General features: G+C 37.1%; 1 protein-coding gene across 1 annotated transcript; it reads right to left on the reverse strand.

Moving 5' to 3' along the window:
- Positions 1-726: 726 nt before the first annotated feature.
- On the reverse strand, positions 727-20818 carry LOC101703132 (uncharacterized). Its single transcript, XM_087199607.1, has 4 exons — positions 20427-20818; positions 5427-5553; positions 5226-5286; positions 727-3533 (listed from the first exon to the last, which is right to left on the reverse strand). Exons 1-4 carry the CDS (start codon positions 20601-20603, stop codon positions 1808-1810), a joined length of 2091 nt encoding a protein of 696 aa, XP_087055733.1. The 5' UTR covers positions 20604-20818; the 3' UTR covers positions 727-1807.
- Positions 20819-20820: the final 2 nt, after the last annotated feature.

Consider the following 20820-nt stretch of genomic DNA (forward strand, 5'->3'; position numbering starts at 1 on the left):
ATAATATTACTACATTAAACCTTGAGGTGGTAGGGGAAGGTGCAAAATGACAAGTAGGGTTATATTACTCAGAGAATGTAGAACTCACTGGTGAAGTTAATGGAGTGGGTTTGACAGAAGTCAGGTATTTGAGCTAAGCAATGAGACGTGACCATGCTGAAACACCTGTCTTTTTAGAAAAGAAGTGGCAAGCGGGGGAAATGAATTGCATTTGTTAATATATTGTACTGACTTTGTGAAACTGAAACGTGCCATCACACTGGATTCTATGCTGATCCTCTGATGACCTCAGAAACTGCATCTTAAACATTCCTTTTCTGTCCTCTGTAATAATTTTTGGGTATGCTTGAATAAGCTTAATCTTCTCAGGAAGAAGCAAGTGCTGATACATAATGAAATACTACTTGGCTATATCAAGACATTTGTAGGAAAATGTATACACCTTGAAAACATGTTTAGTGAATTAAATCTGCAAATAAGATTAAGTGCTTTTAAAATGTAGAAAGTTTTCTGGACACATACATAACAACTTTGTTAAAATAAGATGAAATGATAATGTCAATTGTTTCCAAATTATAGCCACAAAAATCATTTTATATTTCCAATGAACCAAGTATAAATTTCACTAAAACACTAAATGCTTTCAGAAATACAGTATAAGCTAAATTACATTTGCAAAAATCAAAGAAACGAGATTCCTGTGGACACAGCATAAAACCAGTCATGTTATTTTTGCTACATTTAATTGTATTCATTTCATTCAACAACAAAAAATCATACACTGAATATGTACAGTGCAATATGTTATTTATATTGTGAAATTACATTCTTTCTAGGTAGCATTTGCATCACCTACCACAATCACTTTTTGGGTATATGGAGAAAACACTAAAACCTTTTGGCAAATTATGCTACATGGGCACCACATCAATCACTGTAGTCTCATGGGATCTTTGCCATTTTGTTTGTATTCAACAAGAGAAACACCATGCTTTCTCATTAATATCTCTCAACTTTCCCACCCACGCATGTGCCAACCATCACTAAACTGTCTGCTTCTTAAAGCTGTACATTTTAGATGCAAAAAATATGATCAAGCTTTGTCTATGCATGAGATATTTCACATAATGGTTAATCTACATTGTCACAAATGAAGGATTTAAGACTTGATAAAATTTCATTGTGTGAATAAACTTTACCCATACAACTAAGGGGATGGTTTGCATGTAAAATGTCCATTAAAGACCATGTATTGAAGACTTGGATGCAAGGTGCCTTGTTATTCTGATTTTAATATTGTGCATATTTCAAACTCCACAGATATATTGGAGGAAGACTCTCTGCACATGTGCTTTGAAAGTGCATCTCATTCCTAACACACCTCAGTCTGTCACTCGATTCTTAGCTTTCTCACATTCAGTATTTACACAAAATCTCATTTTTAGTTTGTATGGTTTCTGATGGTATAAGAATCATAAAAGTTTTCACACATTATTTACATAGGCTTTCTCTCCAGTGGGAGTTCTTTCCTAATTGTCAAGGTCAGTGAAAATACGGCTTTCCCATATTTATTGCATACATATGGCTTCCCTATCATGTGAATACTGTCCTGAATTTGAATGAGAAAAATAACACTTCCAATATTGTTCATTGTTGATTTTCTGTTCATGAATCCAATGCAGTGTCCTTTCCTGTTTTTTAATTTGCTGAAGGCTTTCCCACCTTGCTTACATACATAGGATTCTTCTCCAGTGAGTCCTTTCATGTGTTTTCTACCTAGTGTGTGCTGAAACCTTTCCTACATTGTTTACATACATAGTTTCTCTCTATTATGAGTTTGTTCATGTCTTTGACAATAACTGCGTGTGCTAAAAGCTTTCCCACATTGCTTACATACATGGAGTCTCTCCTCAGTGTGAGTTCGTTCATGTGTTTTACAATGACTCTGTGTGCTGAAAGCTTTCCCACATTGCTTACATATGTAGGGTTTCTCGCCAGTGTGTATCCTTTCATGTATTTGACAATCACTGTGTGTGCTGAAAGCTTTCTCACAATGCTTACATACATAGGGTTTCTTCCCAGTGTGAGTTCGTTCATGTCTTTGACAATACCGGTGTGTGGTGAAAGCTTTCCCACATTGCTTACATACATAGGGTTTCTCTCCCGTGTGAATCCTTTCATGTATTTGATAAGAACTATGTGTGCTGAAAGCTTTCCCACATTGCTTACATACATAGGGTTTCTCCACAGTGTGAGTTCGTTCATGTGTTTTACAATGACTCTGTGTGCTGAAAGCTTTCCCACATTGCTTACATACATAGGGTTTCTCTCCAGTGTGGGTCCTTTCATGTGTTTGACAATTACTGTGTGTGCTGAAAGCTTTCCCACATTGCTTACATACATAGGGTGGCTCCCCAGTATGAGTTCGTTCATGACTATGACAATATCTTCGTGTGCTGAAAGCTTTTCCACATTGCTTACATATATAGGGTTTCTCTCCAGTGTGGGTCCTTTCATGTGTTTGACAATTACTGTGTGTGCTGAAAGATTTTCCACATTGCTTACATACATAGGGTGTCTCTCCAGTGTGTGTTCGTTCATGACTTTCACAATAACTGCGTGTGCTGAAAGCTTTCCCACATTGCTTACATATATTGTGTTTTTCCCCACTGTGAGTTTGTTCGTGTCTTTCACAACAACTTTGGGTGCTGAAAGCTTTCCCACATTGCTTACATATATAGGGTTTCTCCCCAGTGTGAGTTCGTTTATGATTTTGACAATATCTTTGTGTGCTGAAAGCTTTCCCACACTGCTTACATACATAGGGTTTCTCCCCTCTGTGAGTTCGAACATGACTTTGACAATAACTGTGTGTGCTAAAAGCATTCCCACACTGCTTACAAATGTAGGCTTTTCCTCCAATGTGAGTTCTTTCATGATTACCAAATGAAGTGTTATTTAAGGATTTCCAACTGTGTTTATATACATAAGCTTTTGTCCCAGTGTGAGTTCTTTCTTGTTTCTGATTGTCAAGGTGCAACTTCAAACCTCTTCCACATTGTGTATATATGGAGGTATTCACCCTGCTGTCATTTCTTTCCTGGACTTGAACATCATCGTGTGTACTGAAGGCTCTCACATCTTGCCTATATACAAAGGATTTCTCTTCAGCATTACTTCCTTCAGTACAATCACAGAATTTTCCACATTGCTTATATCCATATGGTTTTTCTTCAGGATTTTTTTCTACATGTTTCTGAAAGGACTGAAAGTCAGTGGAGGTTTTCCCATGTCTGTTATAGCTAGACAGCTTCTGTTCAAATCCATGGAGCTCATATGATTTGAGTCCAGTGTTATGTATGATCTGCATGGTTGGTGATGAATGACCAATCAGAGGCTTTCCACATGCAAGGTTTTCACCTGGTTTTATATCAAGCAGTTTCATGTGCACATTTGTATCTCGAGTCATAAAAACCATTTCTCCATGTGGATACCACAATTTATATTGACAGCATTTATCTACCTCTGCACTTCTGTTAAAAAAAAAAACAACAAAATAACCATTCACATTTAAAAGTATCTTTATATTACTAGTTTACTAGGAGGAAATGTGATTTGATGGCCCCTAAGCATATCTGATCATGAATTTACTATACACTCTGAATGATGGCTTGGAAACAGCTTTTACCAAAACAGTATTCACTTGGGAGTTTGAAGGTGGTATGTTTGCAGTACATACTGGTTACTTTCATTTTGAACAAATGGTGCATATGTATTCCATATTTTATTTTTCATACTCTTTTCCTCCATGACTCTATCCCTCCCTTTCACTGAGCTTCTTCAGCCTTTCCAAGATGTCTGCCTCTTTTTTCTACCACCTCTCCTTTATTTTACTTAATTCATACCTTGCATTTCTCATACAAAATACAACACATGATATTGAACTTTCTGTGTGTACCTTATTTAACACAGTGTGGGTTCCAGATCCATTCATTTCTTGGCAAATGACACTTCATTCTCCTTTATGGCTGCATATCATTCTATTATTTATTTATACACACCACATGATTTTCAGTGCTGGAGACTTAACCCAGAGTTTTAGCACTGAGCTACATTCTCACAGTTCTTTTTATTACGAGACTGAGTCTCCTCAATCATTAAGTTGCCCATGCTGAGCATGAATGTGACTCAGCTTCCCAGTATGTTCCATCCTGCCCTGGCTATCCCATTTTCCTTTCTATTCATCTGTGAATGGGCATCTAGGCTGTTTCCAGAGCTTCAATTTTGTAAGTTTTACTACCAGAAACATGGATATGCATGTATGCATGTAATATGATTACTTTAACTTCAGGAGAATACACCCAGTAGATGTATTGCTGGATAAAATGAAATTTCTATTTTTATTTTTTTGAGGAACCTCTCTATATATTTCCATAGATGTTATACTAAAATGACATTCCTACCAACATTATGGGAATGTGCCTCTTAATACTGTATTTTAGAACATAAATAGACCAACTGCTTTTGAGGATTGCTTGAAAACAACTATTATCAAAACAGGAGAATTCATTTTGATTTTTGAATAGTTCCTCAAGGTTACTAATGTTGCAAATACTTAATATGTATACTACATTTAAATACATGTAACATTACTTACATAATGTTTGATGAGTAAGCAGTCTTTTAAAATACCCTTGTATGTAATTGGATATCCTGCCCTTGACTCTCTTCTAAACATAAAATGTTTAATATATACCTATAATCAATGCTTAAATACAATTTCATACAAACTTTTATAATTCTGAACATGGAAAATAATTTATTATTCTACATTAGGTAATGTCACTTGTGGCATAAGGTTGATACTCCTTACATTTCAGATATTGAGATATTTCAAGTATTCAATTGTCAGATTCTTGACAATAAACATGTATGCATCTTTGAAGAAATTTTGTGATTAAATAAATTTGAACATGGCCTCATTTTGTTTGTTTTTGATTTTTCAGACAAGGTGTCCCTACAGAGTTCAGGCTGGCCCTACTTCACTACATAGCACAGGCTGCCCATGAACTCCTGCCTCAGTTGCTCAAGTTCTGGGATTACAGGTACGTGCTACCATGCCTGGCTCTCTGTGTTTTTTTTTTTTGAACATGGCCTTGTTCGTGTAGTTTGCTTGGTTTTAATATTTTTGACCTTTGAGGAATATTCTTTTGAGTACAAATCACCTTAGCGTTCTCTGGTAACTTTTGTACTCATCTTCAAATTGCTGGTTGTCCCAGTTTCTGCCTAAAGTATAGAAAAAGAAATGTAATGATGAGTTACTACATTACATAAAAATTAGTAGCTTCCAGTTAGATTCACAGTCTACTCTGACGATGCCTGGAAGATTTATGAAAAGATTTCCATATTCCAACGAAATAAATTACCTGTAGAGGCCACATTCCTAAAGTTTTCCCACATCACATCTCTGTGGAGCTTCTTCTGGGATGGATCCAGCAAAGCCCACTCCTCCATGGTGAAGTCCACAGCCACATCCTCAAAGGTCAGTGCCTTCTAAATCATCAGAAATATATTTCGAGAAAGAAGAGTAAGACTCACAAAACAATATTATTATTTTAAATCTACTCATAAAAAGCTGAAATGAGGCTGAGTCCCACAAAAATTTTGATGCTGGATGGGAATTCACTGCTAAACAAACAACAGAATGGGAAGACTGGTTCTGTTGGTCAACCCCAGTTTTATTTCCACACTGTCTGTAAAGCATGGTTCATGGGGAGAGCCTACAACATCAGACATAGGGTAAAAAGAACTGGGGTAGATGAATATCTAATGACTTGCTCTGACAGAACATAGAAAACATATCTATTTTCAAATTATTATTTAGGAACTTGATCCTTGCTCTCTCTGATTATATTTAGACAGCATTGTGAAACTTGAAACTGGTTTCATAGACAAAACTGTAATTAAACAGAAAGGAAAATTCATCAATGGTAATTTAAAATGCTAATGAAAAACATTACAGTACTCACTGGAGAATGTCTAATAATGAAATTAGATTAAAGAAGACATATTATCTTATAGCTCAAGAGCATCAAATGCTTACCTGTCATAGAGATATAAAAATTCCTAAGGTGTACTAGAAAGGGAAATGTGAGGATGGACCAACCAAATGAATGCCATGCCCCTAGCCACAGTCTAGGGTTGTGCACCCAGCCCAGGGAGGATGATGGAACTGAGTGTCCCCTCCCAGCCACACACTGTGTCCCATTCTCCCAGCCCAAGAACCCCAGGATATACCAGCCAATCTGAAATTGAAGAGAACAAAAAAAAAAGATAAGAAAAATCATCCAGTTACTACTAGACAACAATAAAAAGATCAACCTAAGGCTAACTGGAGTTACAGAAAAGCTAGAAGATAACAAAAATGGAATTATTAATATCTTTACAGAAATCATGGTAGAAAAATCACCACAGATAAGAAAAGAGTTAAAAATAAAAGTATGTGAGGCTTAGAGAAGACCAAAAAACTATGGTGAAAAACAAAGCTCACCAAGGCATATACTTATTCTACTGCCAGATATCCAAAAACCATCACAACAAAAATTTAAAGCATAGAAAAACAAAAAAATCACCTATAAATCTAAACCAATTAGAATTACAGCAGACATAAACCTCAAAGGTCAGAAGAGCTTGGAGTGATGTATTTTAAGCCCTAAGAGTGCATAACTTTCAACCTAGTTTCACCTACCCAGCAATGCTGTCTTTCAAAATAGATGAAGAATTAAGGTCATTTCATGAAAAAGACCGGCTCAAGAGACATATGAATGCTAAACCAGAATGTCAGAAAATACTCAAGAATAACCTAGACAGAAACACTGAAGCCAATACAGATATTCCTCATTTAATGACCTACCTGCTTTAATGACTGTTTGAATTTACAACTGAGGCATATTGTTTCTCACTTATGGCCCAACACTCAGACTTATGACCCATCTTCATTGTTGTACAGTTCTAAACATATTGATAGAGCTTCAATGTATTTCTCTGTACCGTACACCTTATGTTGTTATATATTACAGTATGCATGTAAGTGTTACACAAATAAAAGCAAAGTCACCAAGTTGGAGTTGCCTTTGACCATTTCTTTGACCCGGATATGTACTTCAAAAGTACATACTGTATAGAATTCTTCATTTAGCATCCCATTCGTTTAGTGACCTAATCACAGGAACAGTACTCAGTTCTTAAGTGAAGAATATATGTAGCCTACTGTATTTTAGGAACATTCACTAAGCATATTGTGCAAAAAGGCATAGCATTCATGAAAAGACAAATGTCTTCAAAATATGTTTTACTTCTATAATGTCTAATACTGGAAACAAATAAGTTACCTTATATATTTTGTTTTTTGGTACTGAGGATCGAACTCAGGACCACACGCTTGCCAGGCAGGTGCTATGCCGCTGAGCTAAATCCCTGGCCCTACCTTATATATTTTGGATATTAAGCCAAAAATGCAACCTCAACAGATATGCTTTCCTTGTTTTGATGCAGAAGGCAGTGATCTGGAACACGGTTTTGAAACTGGTTGATCACATACGATACAGGCAGAACAGCTGTGACAAAGGGCCATAAAAATGTATCCATGCACTCTTTCTATTGGGCTCACATCTAAGGACTATTTACTTCCAACAGTTCCTAAGGGGAAATAAAGTTGATTCATTTGGAGTTAAATAAATTCTCAGATATAAACAAACTCTTTAGAAGTGATGTTACCTTTGAAAATTTTGGTATGCAGGAATGTCTCAGATCATATGGGTGCACATATTTACTCAAGAGTTATATATGGGCCAGGGATTTACCTCAGTGGTTTCACTGCCTGCTGCGCAAGCTCAGGGACCTGAGTTCGATCCCCAGTACCAAAAAAAAAAAGTTATATGTATACTTCTGAACCACAGGAAGCTATTAAAAAATTATCACTGCTATTCTTGGCTGTGATAGTGTTATGTGTTTAATTTTTGTCTTACCCCCTCTTAGTAAATTCCTTTAGTACATATTTTATATGTCTTTCTATCCTTCAAGGTGCTTATTGAAGAAGTGGACAGAGCAGTAGCTTCATTAATGCCAGTTTCACTAGCAAGGATATTTGTCATTTACAATGAGTTTTAGAGTCAGGCAGATTCATGTGATATCTTGTAATACTTTTGTTTCACTGATCCCCTGCAATGACCTGCAAACTATTAATAAGCCAAAATTGCATTTTAACAAACAGCTTCTAGCAATATCAACTGTGTGATCAATGTAACCTTGAAGAATTCATGGAAACTGCTAAAATGCCAGGAGAGGGCATGTGAAGTAATATAGGATTAGATGCTTTATTGATTTGCTAAAGATTACATATGGATTGCATCTGTTTGGCAAGCATGATTATTGATGAGCATATCATTGGTACAACATCCTGGGTTTTCTGAATAATTTGTATCCCTGCTTTTTCCAACATGTGTGGGATCAATATTCCCCAAACCCAGCTAATGTGATGATTTCTTGGTGGTTGCTGTATTGTATTTTAAACATTATTAGACTATGTTCTTAAGAAAAACAAATCATTTTCATCTAATTTGATAATATGATGTCTAATACATGTATTACTCATTTAACAAGCTACCTGTTTAATGACTCTTCGGACGTATGACTGAGACATAATTAAGACTTACAAACCACTGCTTAGACTTATGTATGACTTGTCTTTTCTTTTTGTACAGTTCTGTACAACTTGTTGGTGGAGGCTCAACGTCTTTATTTTGTATGGTATACCTTCTTTTATAAAGCACTATTAGGTTTGCTGATTGTAGTGCATAGTACAGTACTGTAGTTTTATGTTCAGTTATACATTACAGTACTACAGGTAAGAATTATTCAAATAAAAGCAAAGTCAAGTTTGAGTATCCTTTGATCTCAATATTGTAATGTACATACTCTATACAATTTCTCATTTAGTGACCAACTTACTTAATGAACTACTCACAGGAGCAGAACTTGGTCATTAAATGACTAGTGTCTGTACAGCTAAAAGTCCAGATAAAATGAAAACAACAAGCAAATTCAATTGGCAAACTATAACAAAAATGACAGGAAAAGAAAAACGAAGTCAAGAACAGAGAAATAATGAAATAATAGTACTTAAGATGTGTTGACATCTCAGTAATTGTATTAATGGCCTCAGCTCTTCAATTAAAAGACACAGACTGGCAGATTGCATCAATAAAACAGAATTCAGCAATATGTTGGATTCAAAGACTTATTTAATGCAACGCAATATGCATAGACTAAAAATTAAAGAATGTAAAACAGTATTTCATGCACCAGGTCCACCAAAACAAGTATGGATAGCAAGTTTAATCACAGACAATGTGAACTTTAAGCTACAGCTGATTAGAAGAGATAAAGGTCACTTACATATTAGTTAAGACAACAATCCAACAAGAATGATAATGTTTTTAAGTATTTATCCATTGAATACTGGATCACCTGTCTTCATAAAACATAATGCTGAACATAAAAGATCAAATAAATACACAATCATAAAGAAATATCAGAGATGACCCACACTCTTGGATATACGGACTTAATATTTACTATGTATTCCACCCCATTAAAGCTCAGTAGACATTCTTTTCTGCAGCACAGGGTACTTTTTCCAAAAATAGATCACACACTAATCCACAAAGCCTGCTTAAATAAAAGTCAAAATCATGTGTCTTATCAGACCACTGTAGAATGAAAATAGAAATCAATGACAGAATAAATCATAGAAAAGGTAGGAGAACCTGGAAAATTAATCACACACTCTTAAACAACTAATGGGTCATACAAAACTAAAGGTAGAAATGTCAACAATCCTGGAAATTAGTGGCAATGCCTATACAAGTCACTGTTCAACTTTGGGTCACTGTGAAACAGTTCTGTGAGGGAAGTTCACTGCAATCAATGCTCATATTACAAAAACAGAGCAAGTTCAAATAAATAATCTTACAAGAAATCTTAAAATACTTGAAAAACAACAATCCAGGACAAAAGCAAAGTTAGGACGGCAAAGTATAAAGATGAAAGCAGAAATCAATGAAATTGGGACAAAAATATTCAAAATATCACAAACTGAAGAGCTGGTTTAGAATAAACAAAATAGTTTATTCTAATAGTCCTTAGCCAGACTTAACAAGAGAAAAACAGAAAACTCATACCAATGCAATTAGAAATGAAAAAATAGAAATTATAACAGATGCTGTTAAAATGAAGATACTAATTTCTTTGAAAAATATTTCAACAAACTGGTAAATTTTAAAGAAATGGACAGATTCCTCAACTCATACAAATTACGAAAGCTAATCCAAAAAGACACAAAAAATGCTGAAAAAGTGAATAACAAGCAATGAAACAGAGACAGTAAGAAAGAATATATCAACTAAAGCACCCAGTGGATTCACTGTTGAATTTGTTGTATCATCTCTACCCCTCAAGCTCTGCAAAGAAATGGAAAGGGATGGCATACTCCCCCTCATTAACTTGTGGAAGCCAGCATCACTCTGATTCCAAAATCTGATAAAGTCCCAACTTAAAAAGAAAACTATAGGCCAATCTCTCTAATAAACAAACAGGCAAAATTTCCCAACAAGATATTAGTGAACAGAATACAGCATGCCATCAAAAAGGTGATATATCATAACCAAGTAGTTTTCATCCAGGAGATGCAAGGATGGTTCAATATACATATATCAATAAATGTAATATATCACACGAACAGAGCAAGCTCACAAATCATGTGATCATATCAATAGATGCAGAAAAAGCATTCATCAAAATCCAAATACTCTTTCATTAGAATGCTGAAGAAATTAGGAACAGAAGGACCATGCCTGAATTTGATATGACAAACCAATAGCCAACATCATATTAAATGGGAAAAATTAAAAGCATTCTCTCTAAAATTGGGAACAATTCAAGGATGTTCACTAGTACCACTTATTTTTTTGTTGTTTGGTTTTCTGGTTTTTTTGGTACTGGGGAGTGAACTTGGGCTAAATCCCTGGCCCCACTAGTACCATTTATATTTAACATAGTACTTGAAACATTAGCCACAGCATTCAGGCAACAGAAAGTAATAAAAAGGATATAGAGTATACAGGAAAGGAAGACTTTGAATTACCATTATTTGCTCATGACATGATACTCTACATAGAAGACCTAAGGAACTCCATCAAAAATATTCTTAGAATTAATAATCAATTTCAGCAATGTAGCAGGATGCAAAAGCAACTAAAAATTATTAGCATTGTGCACTCCATTATGAACTTGATGAGAGGGATACTAGGAAAATAATACCATTCATAAGAGCATCAAAAAAATAAAATACCTACTGTAGGAATTATCCTAGCCAAGGAAGTCAAAGACCACCTCAAAGAAAACTATAGTACTCTGTCAAAGGAGATTCAAGAGGACATCAGGAAATAGAAATGTGTGCCCTGCTTCTGGATAGGCAGAATCAATACTGTCAAAATGACCATACTCCTGTAGACTATGGCGGTATGTGCTTGTAATCCCAGGAGACAGGAGGCTGAGGCAGTATTTCTCAGAGTTTGAGGTTAGTCTGGGGTAAATACTGGTGTTCAAGGCTAGCCTGGGCTGCATAGTAAGATAGTGTCTCAAAAATCCAAAAATAAAATAATGGCCATACTCGAAAAAATGCTATACAGATTCAATGCAGTCCCAATCAAAACATCAAAAGCATACAGTACTTTACAGATCTAGAAAAAATCCTGAAATTCATATGGAACCAGAAGAGTGGCAGATTAGCAAAAGCAATCATAGGCAACAAGAGCAAAGCAGAAGGCATCAATATACTTGAATTCAAGCTATTCTACAAAGCAGCAGTGATAAAAATGGCAAGGCACTGGAACAAAAACATTCACATGAATCAGTGGAAAAGAATGGAGAATTAAAAAAAACAACTTCAGACAGGCTTAGCTATTTGATCTTTAACAAAGGGGCCAAAAGCATATGTTGGAAGAACAACAGACTATTCAGCAGGTGGTGCTAGGAAAACTGGTTATCTTTTTGCAGAATATTGAAACTAAAAGCATCTTTCAGCATATACTAAATCAAAATCAAAATTGTTCAAAAGATCTAACTATTAAAGCTTAAGCATTTAACGTATGGGAAGACATAATTAGTAAAACACTGGAAAACAGATATTTAGGAAAAGATTTTTAAACAGAACCTCAATTAAACAAGAAATAAGAGCAAGAAACAATAAATGGTATTACACCAAATTAAAAACCTTAGGTATATCATATTAAGTAGAGTGAAGAGACAACATGCAGCATAGGGGAAAATGTTTGCCAGCCATTCCTCAGAGGACTGATATCCACAATATATGAAGAATTCAAAAAATCAGACCACCTAAAAAATACCCAACCAGGAAATGCACAAGAGAAAGAGAGATTTCTCAAAGAAATCCAAATGGCCAACAAACATAAAAAAATGCTCAACATCCTTAGTCATTAGTGAAATACAAAGTAAAACAATACTAGGTCCCATCTTACACCAGAAAGAATAGCAATCATTATGACCAAAGTCTTGAATTACGATCTGAATGCTGGCCACCTGTGCTTCCAGATGGTCTCAGATATAGATTTAACCCTTAAAGAGTTTTGGAAGGAACATGACAACAGCCTTTCCTGTGTGGGGTTCATTGAGAAATCTAGGCCCAATGTCTAAGGACACAGATCTGCCTGTGTACAGGAGAGAAACTTGGAAGGCTGTGTAGAGGAGCTTGAGCCCTCAATTGACCAATCTGATTTACAACAAATTGAGTTTGTAAGTCAAGGGTCCACTGTTGCTTAAAGATCTAAACTTAGAAATTTCACATGACCCAGCAATCCCCTTCTAGGTATCTTCCTGAAAGAATTTAAGACATCACACTATCAGAGACATATGCATACCAATGTTTACAGCAGCGCAGTTCATAATAGCTAAATCCTGGAAGCAGCCTGTATGCCCATCAATGGACAAATAGATAAAGAAAATGTGGCACCTACACATGATGGAATACTACTCAGTTTTAAAGAAGGACAACTTTCAGACATTTGTAGGAAAACAGGTGCACCTGGAAAATATAACGTTGAGAGAAATAAACCAGACACACAAGCTTAAATACTGTAACGTATCTTTCATTTGAGTAAGTAAAAGTACAGTAAACCCCAACATACAATCATTTGAACTGCAAACTTTCACAGATATGAATGGAACTCACATTATGAATATTCATAGATGTGAACAAATCACAGAAGTAGCTCATGTGTCTACTAGGCATTGTCACGGTTGTGGTACTGTGTGCTTCCTGTTCAGTGTGATAGTGTATGGCAGTACAGTGCTCAATCAGAGGCCAAGATGTCCAGAAGCAAGAGGAAAAGCAGTGGTGATGTGGAGGGGACTACTAGGAAGTGTAAAGCAATATACACTGTACATTTGTGTCAAAGGTGTGTATAAGACCTGCTTTGTTGAACTTATGAATGAATCCAACTTATGAACATTTTCCTAGAACAGGGCTTGTTCATAAATTGAAGACTTACTGTACAAGGAGCACAACAAAGGACAGATAGAAAGAAACAAAGGGATAGCTCTTGTGTTAGGAGACCCAAGGATGAGAAGAGGGGAAGGGGAAGGGGGAAAAAGTAGAATAAAGTTATACCAAGTACAGAAACCTAATAACATCAATAAATGTAAACATTATGAGGTAAGTTTAATAATAGAAATAAGAATGAAAATGGAGAAAAAATGGTTTAGTGGAGGAAGGCAGGAAGAAGAAATGGGATTTAAAATAGGACCAAGCTGTATTATGAACATGTATACATTCCCCAAGATGACTGTAAACTGCATGTACTGCCAACATGTACTACTAAAAAAAAGAAATCTGTCATTGAGGGGTAAAAATGAGAAATATGATCCCTCATGTGGACTCAATGGATATTGTATAATACCTTCATCTAATACCTGCAGAGAATGCAATGTTCTCAGAAATCACAAGAAATATTTACCAACAGAGACCATGTTCAGAGGAATAACAAAGACCTCAATGTATCCAAAGAAGGGAAATCATGTAAAGTAAGCGCTCACGCTATCTTGGAATGAAACTAGAAAACAAAAGAAGTATACTTAGAAAATTACTAATAATCAGAGATTAAATCATCATTTTTATGTGACATCTACCAAATGAAAGATGTTAGTAAATTTAAGTATTTTTTTGATAATATGCAAGACCTTTTGCAAATGGGAAAAGGAATATGCAATGAAGAGAGGGCAGAAGGAAGGGAGGCAAAGGGGATTTTAAAAAGCATTAAGATGGCTGCCCAGATACCATCCATAAGTGCATGCAAACCCAAGCCAGAAACCCGGCCAGACAACAGCAGTGCAGGGGCACAGGCCCCAGCCAGGGACTCAGACACCAGCAGCTTGGGTGTGCAGCCCCCACACAGAGCCCTGTCCAGGTATCATTGCTAAGTATGCCCAGGGCCCAGCCAGAAGCCCACCCAGACAACAACCCAGTGTGGGGATCCAGAAGGCCACCAATCAGAACCCAGGAATTGGGATAGGGGTGAGCAGCAGAGAAAAGGGCCCCCCATGGTTTGCTGACAGTTGAAGACCACTGGGTGAGCGAAAGTTGCCTCAACAAAGGCACAGCAGGCTGCATCTACTGAAATGAGAAGACACCTAAACAAGTCTCAAAACTAGACTTCCAGATCACCAAAGCCAACTCCAAGGGGCAAGGAGATGTAACAATCTGAAACTCAACCATGTGAACTCCCTGAACTGGCAACAAAAGAGAATCTGGAAAAAATAAAGGCAGAAATAATTTCTCAGATAACAACAGAAATGTGTCCATAGTGAAAGACATGATTAATAACTCTAGAGAAGACACATAAAAAAATAGAGGAGCTGGGGAACACGATGGAATTCCAGCATAGGAAAGAAGCAGAATCCATAAATAGATGCAAACAGATATCCAGGAGATTAAAAACTCCACTGAAGGTTTATGAAGAAGAACGAGCCAATGTGAGGACAGAATCTCAGATACAGAAGATAGGATTACAATTAATGATCAGGAAAAGAAAGATTTCTTAAAAACAGCAAGGGACCACAAAAAATCAATCCAGCAGATGCTAGATGATGCAAAGAAGACTATAAGACTGATCAGAGTCAATGAACAAACAGGAGATTGTGCAAATGACATTAAAAAAACTGTTCACAGAAGTAATGGCAGAAAACTTCCCAAGCAGGGGAAAAGAATTTGACATACAGATAAATGAGGAATACAGCACTCCAACTAGCCGTGATTAAAAAAAAAAAAAATCTACACCTAGGAATATAATAGTCAACATCCAGGGCCAGGGATATAGCTCAGTGGTACCACACCTGCTTCACAAGTGCAAGGTCCTGAGTTTGATCCCTGTACTACAAAAAAAGAAAAAAATCCCAGAAACCCAACAGAAGAACAAAATACCTCAAGCAGTTAAGAGAAAAGAAACAAATCACATACAAAGGAAACCCTATTAGAATCATAGCCAACTTCTCGACACTGTTGTACCCAGTGAGAAAGAACCAACCAGAGACCGATATTAAATCCACACAGGAGTTTATTACCGGCCGGGACCCAAGCCAAGCATCAGACTCGAGCCCTGACTGGGGGAAGATTCACATATTTTATACACCTTTGAGGCCAATAGTTTCTAGGCCCCCCTATGGGATAGAACTAGTAAAGCAAGCAAAAGGTACAGAAGCAGAACATCCTGCTGTTAGAACATTTGTAAAACAATAGTTGATTAATTGTTATTTCTAAAGAGACTTTCTAAGGGGAGGACGTTTTTAAGCTTCCTCCTTCTGAGTTCATCTAAAGGGCAGGCAGGTGGGTCAAGCAGCAATATGAAGTCTGTCTTGCTAACTAGGGTCCTTCAGACACAAACCCTCAAGTCAAGAAGAGCCTGTATTTCAAGACCTAAAATAAACCTCCAACCCAGATTGATGTACCCTGCAAAACTATCTTTGAAAATCGATGCAGAAATAAGATACTTTCATGACAAAGTGCACCTGAGAAACTTCATGAATACCAAACCAGCACTCAAAAAAATTTTAGACAATACCCTAGGAAAAGACAATGAGGATCACAACCCCACAAAGCCCAGCAGAATGAATTCATCAGGGAAGACAAGAAAGTAAATGCAAAGAGGGAGAATGCAACAATAAGAAAAAGCCCTGACAAGGATAAGTCAATACATATCAGTTATAACCATCAATGTTATGGTCTCAATTCACCAATCAAAAGAAACAGACTGGCAGAATGGGTCAAGAAGCAAGATCCAACAATATGACGCATACAAGAAACACACTTAATTCAAAAAGAAACCTGTAGACTGAAAGCTAAAAGGTAGAAAACAATACTCCATGCGACAGGAACATAAAAAAAGCAGGAGCAGCTATTCTACCGGCAGGTAAAATGGATTTCAAACCAACACTAATTAAGAGAGACAAAGAAGGCTTATACATCCTTGCAAAGGGAACAATCCAAGAGGAAGAGATGACAATCATAAATATCTATGAATTGAATACTAGTGCACCCAACTATATAAAACAAATATTAATGGACATGAAAAATCAAATAAGCACTAATACAATAGTAGTGGGGGACCTCAATACCCCACTGTCACAAATAGATCAACTAGACAAAAAATAAACAATGAAATACTAGACCCAACCAACCTCTTGAATAAATGGACTTAACAAACATTTACAGAATGTTCCATGCCAAAAAATCAGAATAAACATTCTTTTCAGCTGCACATGGGTCATTCTCCAAAATAGACCACATACTTACTCACAGAACATGTTTAAGTAAATGCAAAGGAATTGAAATTATCCCCTGTATATTATCAGATCATAGTGCATTGAAATTGGAGCTCAATAGCAAAAGAAACAACAAAAATTTCATAAACACATGGAAAATGAACAACACACTCCTGAACAACCAATGGGTCACAGAAGAAATTAAAGAAGACATCAGACACTTTCTATGGGACACAATGAAAGCAGTCTTATGAGGGAAATTCATAGCAGTGAATAGAGTGAGCTCAATTAAACAACCTGATGCTGAACCTCAAGCTTCTAGAAAAAGAAGAGCAGGACAAACCCAAAGCTCATACAAGGGAGGAAATTATAAAGGTCAGAGCAGAAATCAACGCAATGGAGACTAAGAGAATGATACAAAAAAAAAAAAAAATCAATGAAGCAAAGAGTTGGTTCTTTGAAAGAATAAATAAAATTGACAAGCCCTTAGCCAACCTTATCAAAAAAAAGGAAAGAAGAGGCCCAAATCCATTCAATCAGGAATGAAAAGGGTGAAATTACAGTGGACCCAGCAGAAATCCAGAGGATTACCAATACCTAATTTTGAGAAGCTATAAGCCAATAAGATAGAAAACACAGAAGAAATGGACAGATTTCTAGATATATATGAATTAGCAAAGTTGAACGAAGATATAAAAAGTCTAAACAACCCAACATCAATCAATGAAATTAAAAATGTAATTAAAAACTTAGCAACAAAGAAAATCCCGGGTCCTGATGGCTTCACTGCAGAATTCTACAACATATTTAGTGAAGAACTATTGCCACTACTGCTTACACTCTTCAATAAAATTGAAAGGGAAGCAATACTCCCAAATTCATTCCTGGAAGCAAGCATCACCTTGATCCCAAAAGCAGAGAAAGACCCAACTGAAAAAGAGAACTACAGGCCAATCTCACTAATGAACATAGATGCAAAAATCTTCAATAAGATACTGGCAAATAGAATGCAGAAGATCACCAAAAAGATCATATACCCTGACCAAGTGGGATTCATTCCAGGGATGCAGGGATGGTTCAAATATGCAAATCAATAAATATAATACACTATATTAATAGACCCAAGGACAAAAACCATATGATCATCTCAAAAGATGCAGAAGAAGTGTTTCACAAAATCCAACACCCATTCATCATAAAAAATCCTACAGAAAATTGGAATAGACAGTTTTTATCTCAACATGATAATAGCCATCTATGCAAAACCAACAGCCAATATCACACTAAATGGTCAAAAACTGAAATCCTTCACACTAAAATCAGGAACAGACAAAGATGTCTACTATCACCACTCCTGTTCAATATAGCTCTGCAAACGTAGGTCACAGCAATTAGACAAAAGAAAGAAATAAAAGGAATAAAGATAGAAAACAAAGAAGTTAAACTGTCATTATTTGCAGATGACATGATGCTCTATATAGAAGACCCCAAGCACTAAACCAAAAGTCTTCTACACTTAATAACCCAATTCAGCACAGTAGCTGGATACAAGGTCAACAAACAAAAATCAATACCTTTCTTGTACACAAACAAAAGACTCACTGAGAGAAGAACTGGAGAAACAAATCCCTCAACCTAAACAAAGAAATTAAAGACCTCTCTACTCTGAAAACTACAGCACTCTGAAGAAAGATATCAAAGAAGATATGAGAAAATGGAAAGATCTCCTGTTCCTGGGTAGGAAGAACCAATATAGTGAAAATGGCCATACTTCCAAAACTGCTATATAGATTCAATGCAATCACAGTTGAAATTCCAACAGCATACTTCACAAAACTTGAGAAAGCACTCCAAAGATTCATTTGGAACAAGAAGAGACCTAGAATAGCAAAAGCAATTCTAGGCAACAATGACAAGGTAGGGGGTATCACAGTCCCCAACTTGAAACTATACTACAAAGCTACTGTGATAAAAACAGCATGGTAGCATGGTACTGGCAAAAAAACAGACCCAAGGATCAGGGGAACTGATTAGAAGATGCAGAAAGAACTCCAGACACAGTCAGCCACCTCATCTTCAACAAAGGAGCCAAACACCCTCACTGGAGGAAAGATAGCCTCTTTAATAAAAGGTGCTGGAAAAATTGGATTTCAGCTTGTCAAACATTAAAACTAGAGGGCCAGGGATTTAGCTCAGTGGTTCCGGTGCCTGCCTTGCAGCGCAAGGTCCCGAGTTCGATCCCCGATACCAAAACAACAACAACAACAACAAAAAAGATTAAAACTAGACCTATAATTCTTACCATGCACTAAACCGAAATCAAAATGGATCAAAGATCTAAATATTAAAACAGAAACACTAAACTGGCTGGAAGAGAGGTTAGGTAGAACTCTTGAAGACATTGTTGCAGGAAAAGATTCTATGAACAAAACCTCAGTCTCATGTGAAGTAGCACAAAAAATCAACAACTGGGATCTCTTCTTATTAAAAAGCTTCTGCACAGCAAGAGAAAACACCAACTGAATGAAGAGATAACCCACAATGTGGGAAAAAAATTTTGCCAGCTGTTCCTCAGACAAAGCTCTACTATCTAGAAAAATATGAGGAATTTAAAAATTCTGACCTCCCAAATTTAAAGGCCCAATCCAAAAATGGGCATCTGAAATGAACAGACATTTCTTGGACAGGAAGTAGAAACAGCAAATAAACATATGAAAAAATGTTCAACATCTCTGGTCATTTAAGAGATGCAAAGAGAACAATGCTGAGATTCCACCTCACCCCAGAAAGAATAACTGCTATCAAGAAATCAACCAATAACAAATGCTGGCAGGGCTGTGGGGAAAAAAGAACCCTTCTCCCCTGTTGGTGGGAGTGTAGACCGGTGCAACCACTGTGGGAATCAATATGGAGATATCTTTAAAAACTGGGACTAGAGGTCCCATTTGACCCAGCTATTCCCCTGCTGGTATCTTCCCAAAAGAGTTAAAAAAAATCATACCACAGAAATACATGTGCACCCATGTTTATAATGGCACAGATTGTAAAGCTAAAACTTGGAAACAGCCCAAATGCCCACCACCTGGTGCCTGAATAAAGAAAATGTGTTGTTTTTTTTATAAAATGGAGTACTACTCAGAATAGTATTCTCATAAAGAATGAGAAACTAGAGACATTTATAGCTAAATAGATGCACACTGAGGCGATACTCAAGTGAAAAAAATAGGACACACATGTGTAAATACTGAATAGTATCTCTGGTGTGAGAAATTTAAAGTGTAAATAAGGATCAAAATGTATAACAGATAATGTGAAATAGGAAGAAAAGATCCAAAGGGGAATGGGAAGTGGGAGGGGTAGGGGAAAGGGAACAAAGATCTCCACAGCTTGATGTGCTATGAAAAGAGACCCTGTATCACAGGTATTTATAAAACTGGGGTCTTCTAGGTCTGCTGGAGGGACGAAGCAGTTCAGGGACCCAGCACACCACAGCTCCCCAGCATGACTCCCCGCCGGAGTAAGGGTCTTCCTACCATCTCTACTGTTCGTACAAGGGTGGAGACTGCGCTCCAGGCTGGCCGGGTGGCCCTGGAGACACAGGGTGCCGGGCACACAGTGTAGCCCTGCCTGAGGCCAGGCAGGAGGGACAGAGAGAACACCGGAGACCGGGAGGGGCGCGGATCCGGGCAGCGAGGAGGCGCCGGCGCCATTGCTACCCGCACCGCTTCCGCCCGGGCCTCGCCCCTAACCCTCCAGTTCCGCGTCAGGGCACCCGGCCCACAAAGTCACCATGGCGTGGCTGGGGGCCTCCCCGGGTCCTTCCCGCACAGCCTGCAGACTGGAGAGATCCTGAAGCGCGGCGATCTGCGCAGCCCGGCGGCTCCTGCACAGAGCTCAGAATCTGCGCTTTGGCGCCAGGAAACAGAG

This window comes from Heterocephalus glaber, unplaced genomic scaffold (genome assembly GCF_053883595.1).
Source record: "Heterocephalus glaber isolate CG9 unplaced genomic scaffold, H.glaber_assembly_v1.0 deba00001724, whole genome shotgun sequence".
Taxonomy (NCBI): domain Eukaryota; kingdom Metazoa; phylum Chordata; class Mammalia; order Rodentia; family Bathyergidae; genus Heterocephalus; species Heterocephalus glaber.

Bases quoted from the DNA above. Each gene is read 5' to 3' on its own strand.
- LOC101703132 (XM_087199607.1), bottom strand. From the start codon at position 20,603: ATGGCGCCGGCGCCTCCTCGCTGCCCGGATCCGCGCCCCTCCCGGTCT. The intron at 5,554-20,426 runs GTAGGAAGACCC...CTGATGATTTAG, and splicing joins TTGTACGAACAGTAGAGATG to AAGGCACTGACCTTTGAGGA. The intron at 5,287-5,426 runs GTAATTTATTTC...TCTATACTTTAG, and splicing joins TAGGAATGTGGCCTCTACAG to GCAGAAACTGGGACAACCAG.